This window comes from Ostrea edulis, chromosome 2 (genome assembly GCF_947568905.1).
Source record: "Ostrea edulis chromosome 2, xbOstEdul1.1, whole genome shotgun sequence".
In the NCBI taxonomy this organism is placed as follows: Eukaryota; Metazoa; Mollusca; class Bivalvia; order Ostreida; family Ostreidae; genus Ostrea; species Ostrea edulis.
Genome location: NC_079165.1, coordinates 17858945 through 17874663, shown reverse-complemented (window position 1 = coordinate 17874663; position 15719 = coordinate 17858945). Strand labels below are relative to the sequence as shown.

The window sequence follows — 15719 nt, the reverse complement described above, 5'->3', positions numbered from 1 at the left end:
ATTTTATTCGATACACAATATCAATAGACTTAAGGTATCCGATCCATAAAACCCCCATTTTCCGCCAATAATTAATTGTTATGTGATACAAAACTTGGTATCAAATGAAAGATAATTAACATACACAGTGATTTACCAGAAGATTTTTCAAAATTGACAAGACATATAAGAAATATCTGTTATGGAGATTAACATTAATTCCTATGGAAAAACACATTTCTGACATATAAAGTCAATTAGAATATATTTTTCAAAGAAAGCTCATGGTGAAAAGATTCCTATTACCATGGTCTTTCAAAATATGTGAAGAAAAGTAAAGGTCACCATACAAATTATGAAAATATTTGATTTTTTATACATTTCTACAAGGGGAGATAACTCTGACAAAAAAATCTAATTCAGTATAAATAAATGTGGCATCATTTACTCTTTCTGCCATCTTTATCTCACTAAAAATCAGGCTTTTCGTTTTCACAAAAGATTTAGTGCTACAAATATTGACTTTTTGTGAAAATAAATGCTTTTATGGATCGGATTCCTTAATGTCGATACATATTGCTTTTCATATTTTATTACAAATTTTTATGAGCATGTAATCATATATTACTAGTGTGTTTGATAATCCCGGGACGTCGGTTCCCTAACAGGTATCCCTTCTCTGTTTTAGGTGTACTTTAAATATGTGTATGGACTATGAATGACATTGCAGCATGTATATGCTAGCGTCAGTATTCAACGCTAATTAAATTCGACGATTTGGATGTCTTAGAATTGCAACAGTTGCTTCTGGTGTTCTTATAAACATCTTCTGTCCTTTCTTGGAAAGGTTGGACTTTCTCCATTTAACAAAGAAATGAACCATGGTATTTGACTTGGCCTCAGGGAGAGAGATAACAGCTCCGCCATTGTTTCTTATCTGTGAAATAATCCTTCTCATGTCTCCTCTCTGGTAACCAGGGTTGGCGGTAGCCCGACTAGATCCAGACCTAGATGACTGTAAATTAAGATTGGAAGTACCGATTCTCTGAGAGTTGGATCTAGTTAGACTGGATGATGAGGTGGTCAGAGATTTTCGTTTGCTAGAAGACCTCCTAGATCCACCGTTCATCCAGAAATCATTCATATCTTCGAAGTAATCGAAATCATCTTCCATGGAGTCGCTGCTGCTGGAGTCTGACCCGCTGTCGTCCCTGTCTCCGTCCCTGCTTTCGTCACTGGAGTCAGAACCTTGGCTGTTACTTCCACTGTCCGCGCTGGAATCCGAACCTCTTCCGTCTCTTCTCCACCATCTTCCGCGTCTGCTACCCCGGCGTCTTCCGCCCCTTCTTTCCGTACTCTCGCTGTCTCTTTCACCTGACGAATCACGACCGGCGAGTGATCCTCTTCTACGTTCTTCGCTGTCACTATCTCCGTCGCCATTAGAGTCTTCGCCAGAATTGGAGTCACGTTCTTCACTGTCACTGTCGCCATCACCATCTCTGTCAATGCCGGAATTAGTGTCTCTCTCCTCACTGTCACTATCTCCGTCGCCGTTTGAATCCTCACCAGAGTCTCCATTTCTCCGCAGACCGACAGCGGCGCCCATTTCATCACTTTTCCTATATCTGTCTCTATCCCCAAGCGACCCTTCTATCGCTAAATCCTTATCATCAGTTTCTCCAATATCCAATCTATTGTCTATATCCCCTCTTCCCCCAGTCATGAGCGGATTTGGTAAACTTCCATCATCTAAGACGTCTTTTACGCCTTCTACAACATTTTCAGCGACCTCGCCAGCAATTTCTACTCTCTTTTCCACACCCTCGACGACATTTTCTACCATATTTGCTCCAGCCTCGGCGATGTTTTCCCCCACGTTATTGACGGCTTCTACAACGTTACCAGCTCTCTCCTGCATGGTCTCCACAACATTTCCCGCCACTTCTTGTGCGCCTTCTACAACGTTACCAGCCATCTCCATGGCTCCCTCCACAACGTCCCCTCCAGTGGCTATGTCCGCGGCGACCATGTTCTGTATAAATGAAAATCATACGAGGAAAAATATGAATTACGCATTAAAACCTAATATTACTTTTCTAATGTGTTACCTTTAATATCTTTACAATTGTTATACCAATGAGATGTTTCTCAACTTTTCAAGGAACTAAACAAATTGTAATGATAGCCATTTCCTCACGAACGGGCTGCAGTTGTTAACAATTCGCTTATGAATCTTAGTAGAATAGTACGTCTATTTTAACAACTGAGAATTTCGACAGAAATGAAAATAGAATGTAAATTCAACATAAGAACTAAATTTCGCGCGTTAGCGCTTCGTGAAAAGGATGCCGGCGTGAAGCGTTGCCGTTCATACTCTTGTGTCACTTCTTAATTATCTGCAAATAATCGCCGTTAGGAAAAATATTTAGACCTTACGGACCTTTTTATATAAAAAGTTATTTAATAAGATACGTAATTTTTCACATCCGGCGATAAAGATGCCTGTAAGCATTGTATATCGTTTAGTTAATACAACTATCTTTTATAAAAATAAAAATATCTTTTTCAATGGACATGATTGACACCACAGATGATGGATGAACAAAATTAGTTAGTTCAAGTAAATTAAAAGACAAGCAGTCTTAAAGTAGTGAAAGTAGTAAAAAGCATTTGGCATTAATTAAGTTGTTTAAGGTTTGCACAATGTAACTTTGCTACTTTTATATGACAACAGTATTGAGTGACAAAGGCCTACGGTGGACCCAGAATCGCACTTTGTTACGGAAAAGTGACATATGCATGTACCTTGATTAACTGGGTTTTCTTTTTATTTATCACTATGTACTAGTGCACCTGTTATGTTTTCTGCAAGGAATTTGTCACCTAAAGTAAGTCATGACTGTACTTCAAATATATTATATCCTAAAATGAATGTTGAATATTGATAAAAGATCATGCAGGTACAAGATAAGTGGGATTTAACTTGAAAAAGGAATTATGTTACAAACCATTCAGTGTTGAAATTTCTTTCAGTGTTCATCTCTACCAAAGGTTAGAATGTCCCATAAATAAAGAAGGGGAAAATATCTGATTTACCTGTACCATATTGTCTGATGCAGAAGCTTGAACTGAACCCCCTGCTGTCACGGGCATCAATTCAGGGGAGGCGATTGTGGCTTCAGACTGAAAAGATGTAGGAAAACAATGGTATCTTATTTAAAGAATTGACTATACATATATTTTAAAATCTACAATCTATAAAATGAAAACATACAACAATGTGACCCATGTTAAAGGCGTGAATACAGACACGGTGTTGGAATACAATTATATTCACATCTAATGAACGACACATCTTCTGATGACGACGAACAACTGAGGGGAGGGTAGATGGGATATTTGTGTTAATTACACTTCACCAAACAGTAGGATTATTCCATGCTCAAACGAAAGACTATGTGTTAATTTTCCCTCCAGCACTTTTTCTCGAACAGTGTGTATCCGAATAAATATGAACGTATACCGGCCTTCGTGAAAAGGGATCTACACAAATAACAGTCCCTCTGAGACAGTGCATAAAGAAGGATCTACACAAACAACAGCCCCTCCGTGTATATTCTATAGTGATAAATCCGTATATTGAGACCCGGACCATGTCCTCCTGATTGAGGGTTCTACACATCTAAAGGGAAAGTCTCACCATTGATTGAGAAGAGCGAACGGAGTTGGACATTGAAGAAGTTACAAATGTAGGAGAAGATGATAAGGACCTGGTGCGGGAAGATGTAAGGGCATTTGCCCCAGTGTTTCTGTCATACGTGTCGAATCTTGTTTTTCTAAATGATGTTCCTCTAGATGTCTCTTCCACTGTTGCAGGGAGTCGCTCTCGCACTCTTATTACTGTGAAATCGGACGCGCCTGGGCGTGGAAGTAGTTTTGTAGCAGATGAAAATCTGGAGGACGAAAATTCTGCCGTAGATATCTTTTTTGATGCCGGGATCTCCATGCCGGTCTTTGTTGAAGATGAAAACTCCCGAGTTTGTCTAGAGGGCGTTGAAGTCTCTACATAAGGATTGAGGCTGTTTGTGAGGGATGCTGATCTATCTCTAAGTGATTGACTCGACGTCCTTGATCCAGTATCAAATTCAGCAGCTGTCATGCTATTGCCAGATGTGGATGATGAAGAAAATAAATTCTGGGAGGATGAAGACCGAACGGTTTTTGTTCCTGATGACGTCATCATGGGCTCGCTTCTTCGTGAAATTGATTGCCTTGATGTCATTGATCCAATGTTAACATCTGGGATGTTACTGCGAGTTAAGAATGGTCTGGAAGCAATTGAATTCTGTGATGAAGAGGACCGAATGGCTTTTGTCCTCGATGACGTCATCTGAGGATTGCTGTCCAGTGAAATTGATTGTGTTGCTGCCCGTATTCCCATGTTAACGGATGATAATGGTCGGGAAGAAAGCATCTGTGATGAAGAGGACTGAATCGTTTTCCTCCCTGATGACGTCACTACAGGATTACTTTGCATAGAAGTTGTCTTGGTTGCAAATTTACTAGAAGAGGAGAATAATGGAATGGTTTTTGAGGAACTACTTTTTGTAACAACTCTTCGGGAATTTGAGGTTATTGCAGGCATTGATTCTAGAGAAGAGGTTCGAGTTGTAATGGTCCTTGATGTAATTTCTGGACTGGTTTTCGAGGTGACAACTCGGCGAGTACTGAGTGACCTTGGTGGGATAGACTCCGTTTTCTTAAGCAAAATTTGTCTGCCGGAGCTTGATACTTGTGGTGCTGATTCTAGCGACCGGGACGTTACAGTCCGTGAGCTAAACCCTGGTGTCGACTGCATATTCCTAAAGCCCATGTCTTTACCCGCATTCATGGTTATCAGATTCCCAGAATTCCCGCTCTCCTTCAATGTTCCATATACAGAATTTTCCCCACCATCTACGGTATGTGTATATGTTTTCTGGACCACTGTTCGTGTGTAGCTACCGTCTTTGCTTGTAGTGGAGGAAGTCTTTGTCATTCCAGGGATTTCGTTAATTCTGTCCATTGTTAGTGCGTTGTTTAGAGAATCAGAACCTTCGGTAAGTTCTTTTGTGTTTGATCTGATCTATGGGTCAATAAATTTGTTTGAAAAAAATAATAATATTAACATTTTTATAAAAATGAGAATTTTGAAAGTAGAAACATTAAACAAATATGTGAATAAGGCATTAGGAAAATACCTTTAATTTGTACTTATCGTCTGGCATGTTGGGTTTCCAGATGGTCATGCTGGAGGCGGACGCTAGTAACAAACAAACGAACAGAGTTGTGGAGTACATGATGGATTAAAACTGAAATGAAAGAAACAGTATGTATTTCTAATGTAGGAACTGGCAAACCATTAAAGGAAATGAATACAAAACACTGAAGGTCGTAAAGGACTCTATACAATATGTACGTAATTTGGCCCCACCATATAAAGCAAAGCTTACTTCATTTCTGATAAATTATTCATAGAAAGAAATGCCGGTCATCCTCAAATACGACATCATCAATGTACGACTTTTGTACTTATGAAAGATTAAAGAACAACATATTCCGCAATATTTGGAACGCGTTGGAGAACATTATCGTTTTGTTACTACATGTGTATCTGTCACAGAAATGTTGAAGGTAGAAAATCAAACTAATATACTGGATGTGTTTGATTGATTCTATATTGTTTGACGTCACTCTCGAGATTTTTTCACTCATATGGAGACTTCGTCATTGCCGGTGAAGGGCTGCAAAATTTAGGTCTATGGTCGGCACTTACGGCCTTTGAGCAGAGAGGGATCTCTATCGTGCCACACCTGCTGTGTTTTTGTGGTCTCATTCGAAGGACCTCCCCATTTAGTCGCCTCTTACAACAAGCAAGGGGTACTGAGGACCTATTCTAAAAGCAGTAGACTATAAAATGATTCATTTCTAGCATCAAATTATAAGAAATAACGAGAAACTGGTTGTATATACAGACACGTAGCAGCAGGGTCGGATTTAGGGGGTGAGTGGCGTCTTCTATACCCACTTTGGGCGATATACTTTCCCCCTTATTTTTATATGCAAATACCGTTAATTACATTCACCGGGGTTTAATCAATGTACTGTAATACTCCCCTCCCTAATTTAGGATTTCGAGCTTTTCTATATATTACTTCTCAACAATTTTAGATAAACGTTCACCACCATCCTCCCCCGCGTTGGTAAATGATGCTACCTGCCTGCTATGTCTTGGGTGTGACATTAACATGTTTCCTATGAATTTTTACATTCTGCATGAGCTAAATCAGGCCCGTATCATACATATAAAGTCTGGTGGTCATATAACTGTCTTAATGTTAGTCTGTATGGCCGGCGTCTAGGAACATAAAGTATTTATACCAGTCGGAAGCACAAGACATAAACATACTGTCGGTCACCATTACAAACACCATTAATGACTTCGTGTTTCTGATGACCATTGATGTCCAATCACGTGCAGGTGTTTTGTGTGTATATATATACAGTAAAATTGAAAGTGGCCAGAGCTGCAGCACTGAGGAACCTTAGAATCCCCTATACATTTATATGTGGTCTGGGTGAACAGAGGAAAGAAAGAAAAATGTGACGTTTTCCATTCCATCTGATTGACGATTTTGATATTTCATGTGCTTTCCAAAAAGATGTAATATCGAGGCAGCTGTCCAAGGTTAAGTTTGTAAATGGAAACAATTGTGACTATTATTTTATTTCTGTGGTTTGTTAAATGAAGTGAAGGTCGCAAACATTGCAGAAAAATGCCTTCTTTTTTTTTTTAAAGTATGCATATAAATGAATGCTTTCAAGTAGGTAAATATAGATATTATTGAACTGCGAGTTCTCTAAAGGAAGAGGTGAAATAGCCTGACCTTGACTTGCCTCGATATTTAGTAATGGTTTCCGTATTTGTACGATGGTAAACGGAAACAGCCCAAGAAACGCATGAAATAAACCAGCAAAGCCACTAACAATATAAATAAATGTTCCTTTAAACAAATCAAGAACACTAAACACATTAAGCATGGACCCAGAGACTTGTTTAAAAAAATATACTCAAAATTCGCACAGTGTTTTAAATTCAGATTCTACTGATACATAGCCATGCGAGTCTTAATCAAGTAACCCGGATGAGTGTTGTGGCCCATATATCTCGTGACTGTTCCGCATAGGACTAGCTAAGAGTCATCTGTCCGTATATCAAACTGATCTAAAATACAACTATCTGTAGTTCAAAACTTGATTTCTCATGAGAAAGGCAAAATTTTCAACGGAATTCAAATATACGGGACGGAATGATTTTGAATACTAGTACCACCCGCGCATGCGTGAATAACGTTAAGTGGCATTGAAGATGGTACATACACGTGCGATAGGGCAGGATTCAAATTATTGATAATCTGAAGTGAAAATAGCAAAACTTAACGTTTGTTTAAAGATGTTTTGTAGTATTGTCATTTTTTCAAAGGTTTAGATGTGATTTCTACATTGATATAGAATTATTGAAATAAATTTTTATTATTTCTTTTAAATGACCCCTAGCACAAACATCCGTGCATCAAAGGACCCCATTGTAAATAAGCTTTCGGGCTTTCATGGTTTATTCTGAGTATTCATGTATGTATCTTTGTATGTATGTATATACCGAATAAACATTTATTTTTATTTAATTAAAAAGAAAAATGCTTGTTATTGAGCTAATGACCTTTTTGCACTTAAAATTTACTTACGATCTCGATTTGCCTGTTGGTATCAACACAACATAAGCAACAGAAATCAATCATTCCATAAAATAGATACATAATCATGTCTTCTAACAATATAGATATTTATACAAAAGTTTAATGCTAGTAGGTTAGAAATAAGTATTGACTATTTTTATATACGGAGGAAGTCGTCATATTGAATTTGATAGTTTAAAAGAACATATTAGGAGTATTGTATATTTTTAAAAACTGCACAAAAATTCCAAAGTTTTGCATTAACATTTAAGATGGAGCTTTAAAAATTATGGGTTATAGATGGACTTATTTTCTAATTATTGGCCAAGGTACAAAAATTTGGGGAAACTAATTTAACTTTTTTTAAATCAAAGATCCGTTTGAAAAAATAAATTCCAAAGTATTACATTAACATTTCAAAATGGAGCTTTAAAACGAAGGAATTATAGATTATTGACCCAAATACTAGCTTTCGGGTAGACGTTTTTAAGAATTGGAGTTCTGTTTGGAAAAATATATCAACCAAATCAATGAATTTATAACATTTGGAATAGTTCCAAGTCTCTACTACTGGCATCATAAATTCCAAAATTGAAATACACGTCTAATGGTATAAATATCAACCAAATATTGTATAAAACAGAAACCGTAAAATCGTGCAGATTTAGAACATTGCGATTAAATAATCCGGATCCTCCACCTCAAAATGTTGTCGTTTCAAAGCTCTTTCAAAATTTGAATCGATATATTTTTTCAACTGCGTAGGTTTAAGCAATAAATGTATAATATTTGGACCAATGAAATATGTATAGAACCATTTCCTACAGATTTAGCATCCTGCGCAATTGTGCTCAACAGTTGAAGAGCTATTAAAGTACATCTAATTCAGAATACTAAATATGGGCGTGTATAGCTGCTGACACCACCCACCCCCTCAACCTGTAGATTTTATAACTGAAAGACTTACGGGAAATGTGTTTTTATATAATGATTATATTTTAATAAAATTTGTAAAACATACAGAATTCAGGACGCAGATTTAGACTTGCGCAATGCGTGAGCTCTACGGCCCCACCCCCTTTTCTAACATTCGGGATTTAGGTGCACATTACTGTGAATTTGCTAACTTTTTAATGGTTTTTCAAAATAGTTTCTAAAATGAAGAAAATCTTAATTAGCTCCTTTTTTTTAATTCTTATATTTTAACAAAAATTAGTATACAGACCTACAACTAAGCAACTACGAAGGGTTGCTAACCCCCACCCCCTTTCCACAGAAACTTTTAGAAGATGTTTATTTGATGTAAACTTCGATGTTGCTTTCTTCTGATAAAATGGATCCACCACTACATTGACGTTGCTATGAGCAATACAGGAACACCGTACGAGTCTGCACACTGTAAGATTTTGTACACTGTTTTACAAACATTAATCAACCCTCGCACCAGGACTGAATCTGGTGTTTTTATTTTAACTAACAGGCTTTTCTTCCTGTGATGATGTTTGAATTATTCAATGCACGTGTGGAAAAAGTACAGACAGTCACGTGGGATAATGCGAGGGGGGAAGTCATAATGTACATTATATCATGGTCAAATATAGTAACATAAACATGAATTTTCTATACTTTGTTGTTTTAAAGGATTGCTGGCACCAATAGAAACCTGTCCTACTTCAGTGTTCCAAGAAGATTTAGGTGCACATCACTTTAATGGGGAAAAAAGAATATTAGCTGTGTATCAGGCCTCCTTAAAAATCACAAAGTCCCGAATCCAGTCACTCAACCAGATCGCATTGGTCACACACCAGTGGCCAAATTTAGAATGCAACAGGAGGACCTTGTCTGTAAATAGTTCCTTGATTGTTCGTGGAAGTTAGTGACATATTAACCATGCACGCAGACCACATGGAATGAATTAGAGTCTCTTGGCTGCCCACGGGTTCCGGGACATTTTCTGTGTGGGGAAATCAATGCCAAAAATATATTTATAGATGAATCGTTAACCTTTTGTAGTAGAGAGGTTGCCCACTCAGCAGGTTATCCATGTGGTATCTACTCCACATATTACCCACCCAGCAGAACATCTACTCCACACATTACCCACCCAGCAAAACATCTACTCTACAGGTTATCCACACAGCAGAACATCTACTCTACAGGTTATCCACACAGCAGAACATCTACTCTACAGATTATTCACACAGGATGTTATCCATAACACAAGTTACATGTACCCACTTAACAAATTTGCCACATGGTTGATTTCTAGTACCCTCTCAGCACCTTACCCAAGTAGCAGGTTGACCACACAAAAGATTACCCACTCAGACTGCTGGTCATTTAGAAGCGTGCCCACTCGACAGATTGCCCATCCAGCAGGTTACCCACTTAGCAGTTTACCCATTCAGTAATATGCTTATCTGTAGGTTATCCACTCAGCAAGTTAACTATACATTTGTACCTTGAGCTACCTATTCAGCAGGTTACCCATTCAGCAGGTTGGTTACTTAGAAACTTTTCCACTCAGCGGATTATCCATTCTGTAGATTACTTACTCTGTAGTGTACTCACTCAGCAAATTAACTACTCGTTGAGTTACCCACTCAGCAGGTTCCTCAGCCAGCGAGTTACCTATTCAGCAGGTTACCCACTTAGCAGGTTACTCAGTCAGTAAGTTACCTGTTCAGTAGGTTTCTCACCCCCTTAGCAGGTTAGTCACTTTGCAGGTTACCTATGCAGTGCATGTAGGTAACTCATTCTGCATGTTAGCCACTCAGCAGGTTACCCATTTTAAAGATTACCCTTTCAGCAGGTTTCCTATTCATTAGGTTACTTTGTAGATTAGTCACTTAGCAGGTTACCCATTCAGCAGGTTTCCTATTCATTAGGCTATTTACTCTGTATATTAGTCACTTAGCAGGTTACCCATTCAGCAGGTTTCCTATTCATTAGGTTACTTTGTAGATTAGTCGCTTAGCAGGTTACCCATTCAGCAGGTTTCCTATTCATTAGGTTACTTTGTAGATTAGTCGCTTAGCAGGTTACCCATTCAGCAGGTTTCCTATTCATTAGGTTACTTTGTATATTAGTCGCTTAGCAGGTTATCCATTCAGCAGGTTTGCTATTCATTAGGTTACTTTGTAGATTAGTCGCTTAGCAGGTTACCCATTCAGCAGGTTTCCTATTCATTAGGTTACTTATTCTATAGATTACCCTTTTAACAAGTTAACAACTTAGCCACACGGCAAGTTACCCAGTCAGCAACTTAGCCACTCGTCATATCAAGATTACAATGTGACAGAACATGTATTTTTGCAGGATGTAAACTTATGTACTAGCAACATTGTAGCGAAGATAAATTAATCTACTTCAGGCATCAGGCTTTATGTTCAAATGGTTAAGTCTTTACAAATAAAAGTAAATATACATATTTTAAAATTCTATTTTAACAGCATACATAAATTTTGCATTAATAACTTTTAAAAATTCACCCATCCCCAAAAGGCGGAGGTAAAAAGGGTTAGCAACAAGAATACCGCGAATTTCTGTAATTCTTCACCTTTCAAGGTCAGACAACGCAAGTTACCTCTAACTTTGAAAGTGACAAATAATTAGAAATTGGCAAAAAGACCACTCTTAATCTTTAGAATGGATTTCTGAAACAAACAAGAAATCATTTATCTTTGTAAATTCCCAAATTGCTTTAATTTTGAGGAACTTCGTTTTCTATTTCAAAGACCATAGTTAATTATGGTAAGCTACGAGTTGACTTTGAAATAAAAAAAAAAAAAAAAAAATTAAAAAGGAGATCCGTCTGTCTCACCAAAAACACCTCAATATTTCTTTATGATTTTTAAAATTCTTCAAAAATGTAGACTTTGAAAACATATTTTGCCAAAAAATATTAATAACTTTACTATTAATGCCATATCATACCCCTCAATGTGCTTATAAAGCAAAAAGTTGAGTTGCTATTTTTGTCTTTTTTTTTTTACGAATTATTTTTTATGATTATCATAGGGAGACACCTGGTTCTGTATTTTATAATGTTTATACTGTTCGATGAAGTTTTCTGGATATCTAAATATGTATCAAATCAATCCTTACATTAATTTTACTCGTAAACCATATTATTGGAAGACATGATTATAGTAAATAATTTCATTAAACTAAAATTTCGTAATATTGGAATCAGTTCACATACCTTTTTAAGTTAAAACAAGCTCCAGGGAAAGCGATGAACAGCGCCCTATTTTGTGGGCCTTGTTTATGATTCTCGATAGCCAAGCTATGATTATTTTATACCTGCCCTATTACGACCGTACTAACTTTCTCGTGTAGCTGTCACTTAGGCCATACAACAACAATAAAAGACTGCTTATATATTGAATTCAGGACAATATACACCCATCTTCCATTGTCAGGACTAACTTAATTGTAATTTTATGTAAATTCCTATAATTCATCCTGGACTTTTTTTTTTAGTCATTTCCCTTTCTTCTGTTTAAGCAATATAACAATCACCTAAAAATAATGCACATAACATTTTTTATGTTGGTTTACAGGTATGTGTGAATAATTACGCCAATGACGAGCGGTCCTGTTGAAATAGCAAGGATACCTCAGTGTTATGTCACAATTAAACGTAGATAGCCTTTCCCCGCATTAATTAAACGTAGATAGCCTTTCCCCGCATTAAGTTATCATCATCGATCAATTCCGTTTGTTTACACAAAATGAAATATGGACTCATCAGCGGTCATCCTTTCAAGTTTAATAAACCCATACTTTTTTCTAGAGGTCATTTTAAAACTGGAATTTGTTCTACACACTAAACAAAAGTATAGTAGTTTCAGGAATTCAACCGATATCAGTGTAAGAATTTAGATGTGTGTCACATGGATGACAATATTCGCTACCCCCCCCCCCCCCTCCCCCTTCCTCACACTACTACGATCAAAACGTGGACGAAAACGTGACATAAATATAGCGAGAGAAACGTGGTGAATTATTTACGATCGGAAAGCTCTGCACTCCCACTACGCTAATTCTGAACAAGCGTACAGGGACTGTGGCAAACAAGAAGCGGGGTAAAAAAAAGTCCATTTTAGTTACGCTTCTACCACACACCCACTATAATCTACGATCCCTCTACGCTCATGACGTACGAGAATCAATCCGATTAGATCGCTTTACTAGCGGACCATAGGATCTGATAAGATATCATCAATTCAATTATTGCGCGCAATAATTGAATTGACGCACGCATCAAATTAATGACCCCCCCCCCCCCCCTGCCCCATCAATTAAATATTGATGAGAGCATCAATCCAATTGTTGCGCGCAATAATTGAATTGACGCACGCATCAAATCAATGACCCACCCCCACCCCCACCCCCTGCCCCATAAAAAAAATTGATGAGAGCATCAATCCAATTGTTGCGCGCAATAACTGAATTAATGTGCACATCAATTGAATCGTTGAGAGCAATAACTGATTTAATGCACCCATCATTGTGGCGGAAATTTCGCTCGCAAAAAGTAATTTGGAGCTCGGTATAAATGATTTAATAATCTCTTTAGTTCAATTGAAGAGGACAAAATTTCATATAGTACGAGCATTAATTGAATTGATGCGCGCATGATTTGAATTATTGCTCTCTTCAACTGAATTGTACAGCGCGCATCAATTCAACTGTTGATATCATCAACTCATTTGAGGAGAGCAACGATTTAATTAGATCGCTCATCAATTCAGCAAAATGATGAATGCTAGCAAACTTTCAATTAACTGTATGAAGAGATCTTTGATTGAATTGTTGCACGCATCAAATCAATTGATGATATCTTTAAAAAAAATTTAAAGACATCTTCATTTATTTGAGTTTATGTTAATTTGGCGCTCCATACCAGCGTGAAATGATCGGCAACAGCGTATCGGCATCGTTGTACATTCTTCTTAGGTGTGTGTGTCATCGTCAGTTGTCTCACGTCTCGTTGAGAATTGCTCTTTCATATTGCGAGGTCACCAGCTGTAAGTACCACATTTACACCTATACTTAGCTCTCAGGGCCGTCGCAGTGAGAATTCTTTAATGTGCCAATGCTTAATTGTAGCAAAAACGTGTCGGGGCGCGTTCGACGTAGAAGCATCACAGTACGGTCTTAAGAAGGCATTGCTTGGTTTAAACGCATATACGTTCCTAATCTTTTTTTTTTTTTTTTTTTTTTTTTTTTTTTTTTTTTTTAGATCGCAGCCAAATCGGCAACAGCGTATCAACATCATCGTACATGTTCTATTTATTTATTTTTTTCAGATCGGGGTAATCGGCATGATCTTCGTTATGCTACGATTCGCGGCACGGTTGAATCGTGGTCTTGATCGTAAAATAATGGTGGTGATCGCATCAAAAACTTACCTAATTTTGACGTTAGTCGTTACAATATTGTGTTGATCTTAGAAAAGTTTTTTGACTGTCAAAAAATTGTCTACGACCATTTCAGTCATTATAATCGCATCAGGTCGTATTACATTGTAACAAAGCGCAACATATATCTCATCTATTCGTGCTCCCCACGGAAACGTCTAAACACCTCCTCTTGTTCTCTAAACATCAACATATTGATAAAAAGAAGTCAATATGTCGCTGACTTTAACAATTAAACGACTTTTTAAAACTCAATGAGATTCCATCTTTATGCACTGAACGTCACATTTTCTCGTCTTCGTTGTAGATGAATAGGTGAAGATAACGAACACTGATCAATCAGACAATTTCAAAACTCCCATAAGGAATACAAAATTGAGAGTTGGGCAAACACGGATCCCTGGATATAACAGAGGTGGAATCAGGTGCCTAGGAGGAGTAAGCATCCCCTGTCACTCGGTCACACTCGCCATGAGCCCTATGTCTTGATCAGGTCAACGGAGTAATCTGTAGTCAAAATCAGGGTGCCAAGAACGGCCTAACAACATTTGACTCGATGACAGATTGTATTGGCAAACTAAACTACATCGTTATAAAGACAATAGAATTTGCGAAATGCTGACTTTCAACGACCGTTTGTTTCACGTTCCGTCGAGAATTTTTCACTCATAATAAGACGTCACCAGTTGTAGGTGAAGTACTACAAATTTAGACCCATGCTTAGCGCTCAGAGACGTAGCAGTGAGGTGTTTTTTTTAACCCTGCCAACGCCTGCCACGACACGGGACCTCCGTTTTTAAGGTCATATACGAAAGACCCTTGATCCTCACTTCCAAATATCGAGCGTTTGGCGAAGGAGCAATCACTACCTATGTTAACTTCTTAGGTTTGACGCTGCCATGACATGAGCGGGGCTCGAACTCACGACCTCCCAGTTACGAGGCGAAAACTTTAGCACTGAGCTACCACGACCGGTTGACTTTAAACGAGACTGTTGAACCCCTGTAAAATCAACTCGTTTGTCAGTAACCTTCTTTAATTTAAAAACTTAGCATACGCAGAACAAGCTCTTGTGTATTGAATCACTTGACAGACATAAACACCATATGCAGGTGATAATGGAATATTGCTACATAACTTTGGAAGTTGACGATGAAGAAGTTGAATTCATCCCGTTTGTCATAAAGTTGAGTTGTTAGTTTGCCGTTAGCATCTATGTCCAATAAAACATCTAAGTACGAAGCAGATGTGGAAGACTCTGTAGTGTCTTTTATTTCGAGTTCACTGCGATATATCGAATCGATGTATGAATGAAAATGATTATTGTTAATAGATAAAACGTCGTCGATATATCTAAATGTCGAGTTGAAGGTCACATCTAGAGGTTTTTCTTCTCCTGTAGAAGCTTTTGAATAAATTCTACCTCGTGAGAATATAAGAGCAGGTCAGCTAACAAAGGAGCATAATTCGTGCCCATGGAAATTCTAACAGATTTTTGGAAGACCTGATCACCAAAGACAATGAGGAACTCTAGGAT

General features: G+C 37.7%; 2 protein-coding genes across 2 annotated transcripts in view; one reads left to right on the top strand and one right to left on the bottom strand.

The window, feature by feature from the left end:
* The window catches only part of LOC125678098 (40S ribosomal protein S19-like), a 193108-nt gene that overhangs the window by 134126 nt on the left and 43263 nt on the right, over positions 1 to 15719 (top strand). The window lies entirely within an intron of this gene.
* On the bottom strand, positions 351 to 5044 carry LOC125679765 (clumping factor B-like). The gene is made up of 3 exons (XM_048919232.2): positions 3701 to 5044; positions 3076 to 3162; positions 351 to 2011 (listed from the first exon to the last, which is right to left on the bottom strand). The coding sequence occupies exons 1-3, from the start codon at positions 5042 to 5044 to the stop codon at positions 743 to 745; spliced, it is 2700 nt and encodes an 899-aa protein (XP_048775189.2). The 3' UTR covers positions 351 to 742.

Excerpts from the sequence above, each read along its gene's own strand:
- LOC125679765 (XM_048919232.2), bottom strand. The coding sequence starts at position 5,044 with ATGGACAGAATTAACGAAATCCCTGGAATGACAAAGACTTCCTCCACT. Across the intron at positions 3,163-3,700 it reads CTTCTTCAATGTCCAACTCC|TCTGAAGCCACAATCGCCTC; the intron begins GTTCGCTCTTCT and ends ACATCTTTTCAG. Across the intron at positions 2,012-3,075 it reads CATCAGACAATATGGTACAG|AACATGGTCGCCGCGGACAT; the intron begins GTAAATCAGATA and ends TCATTTATACAG.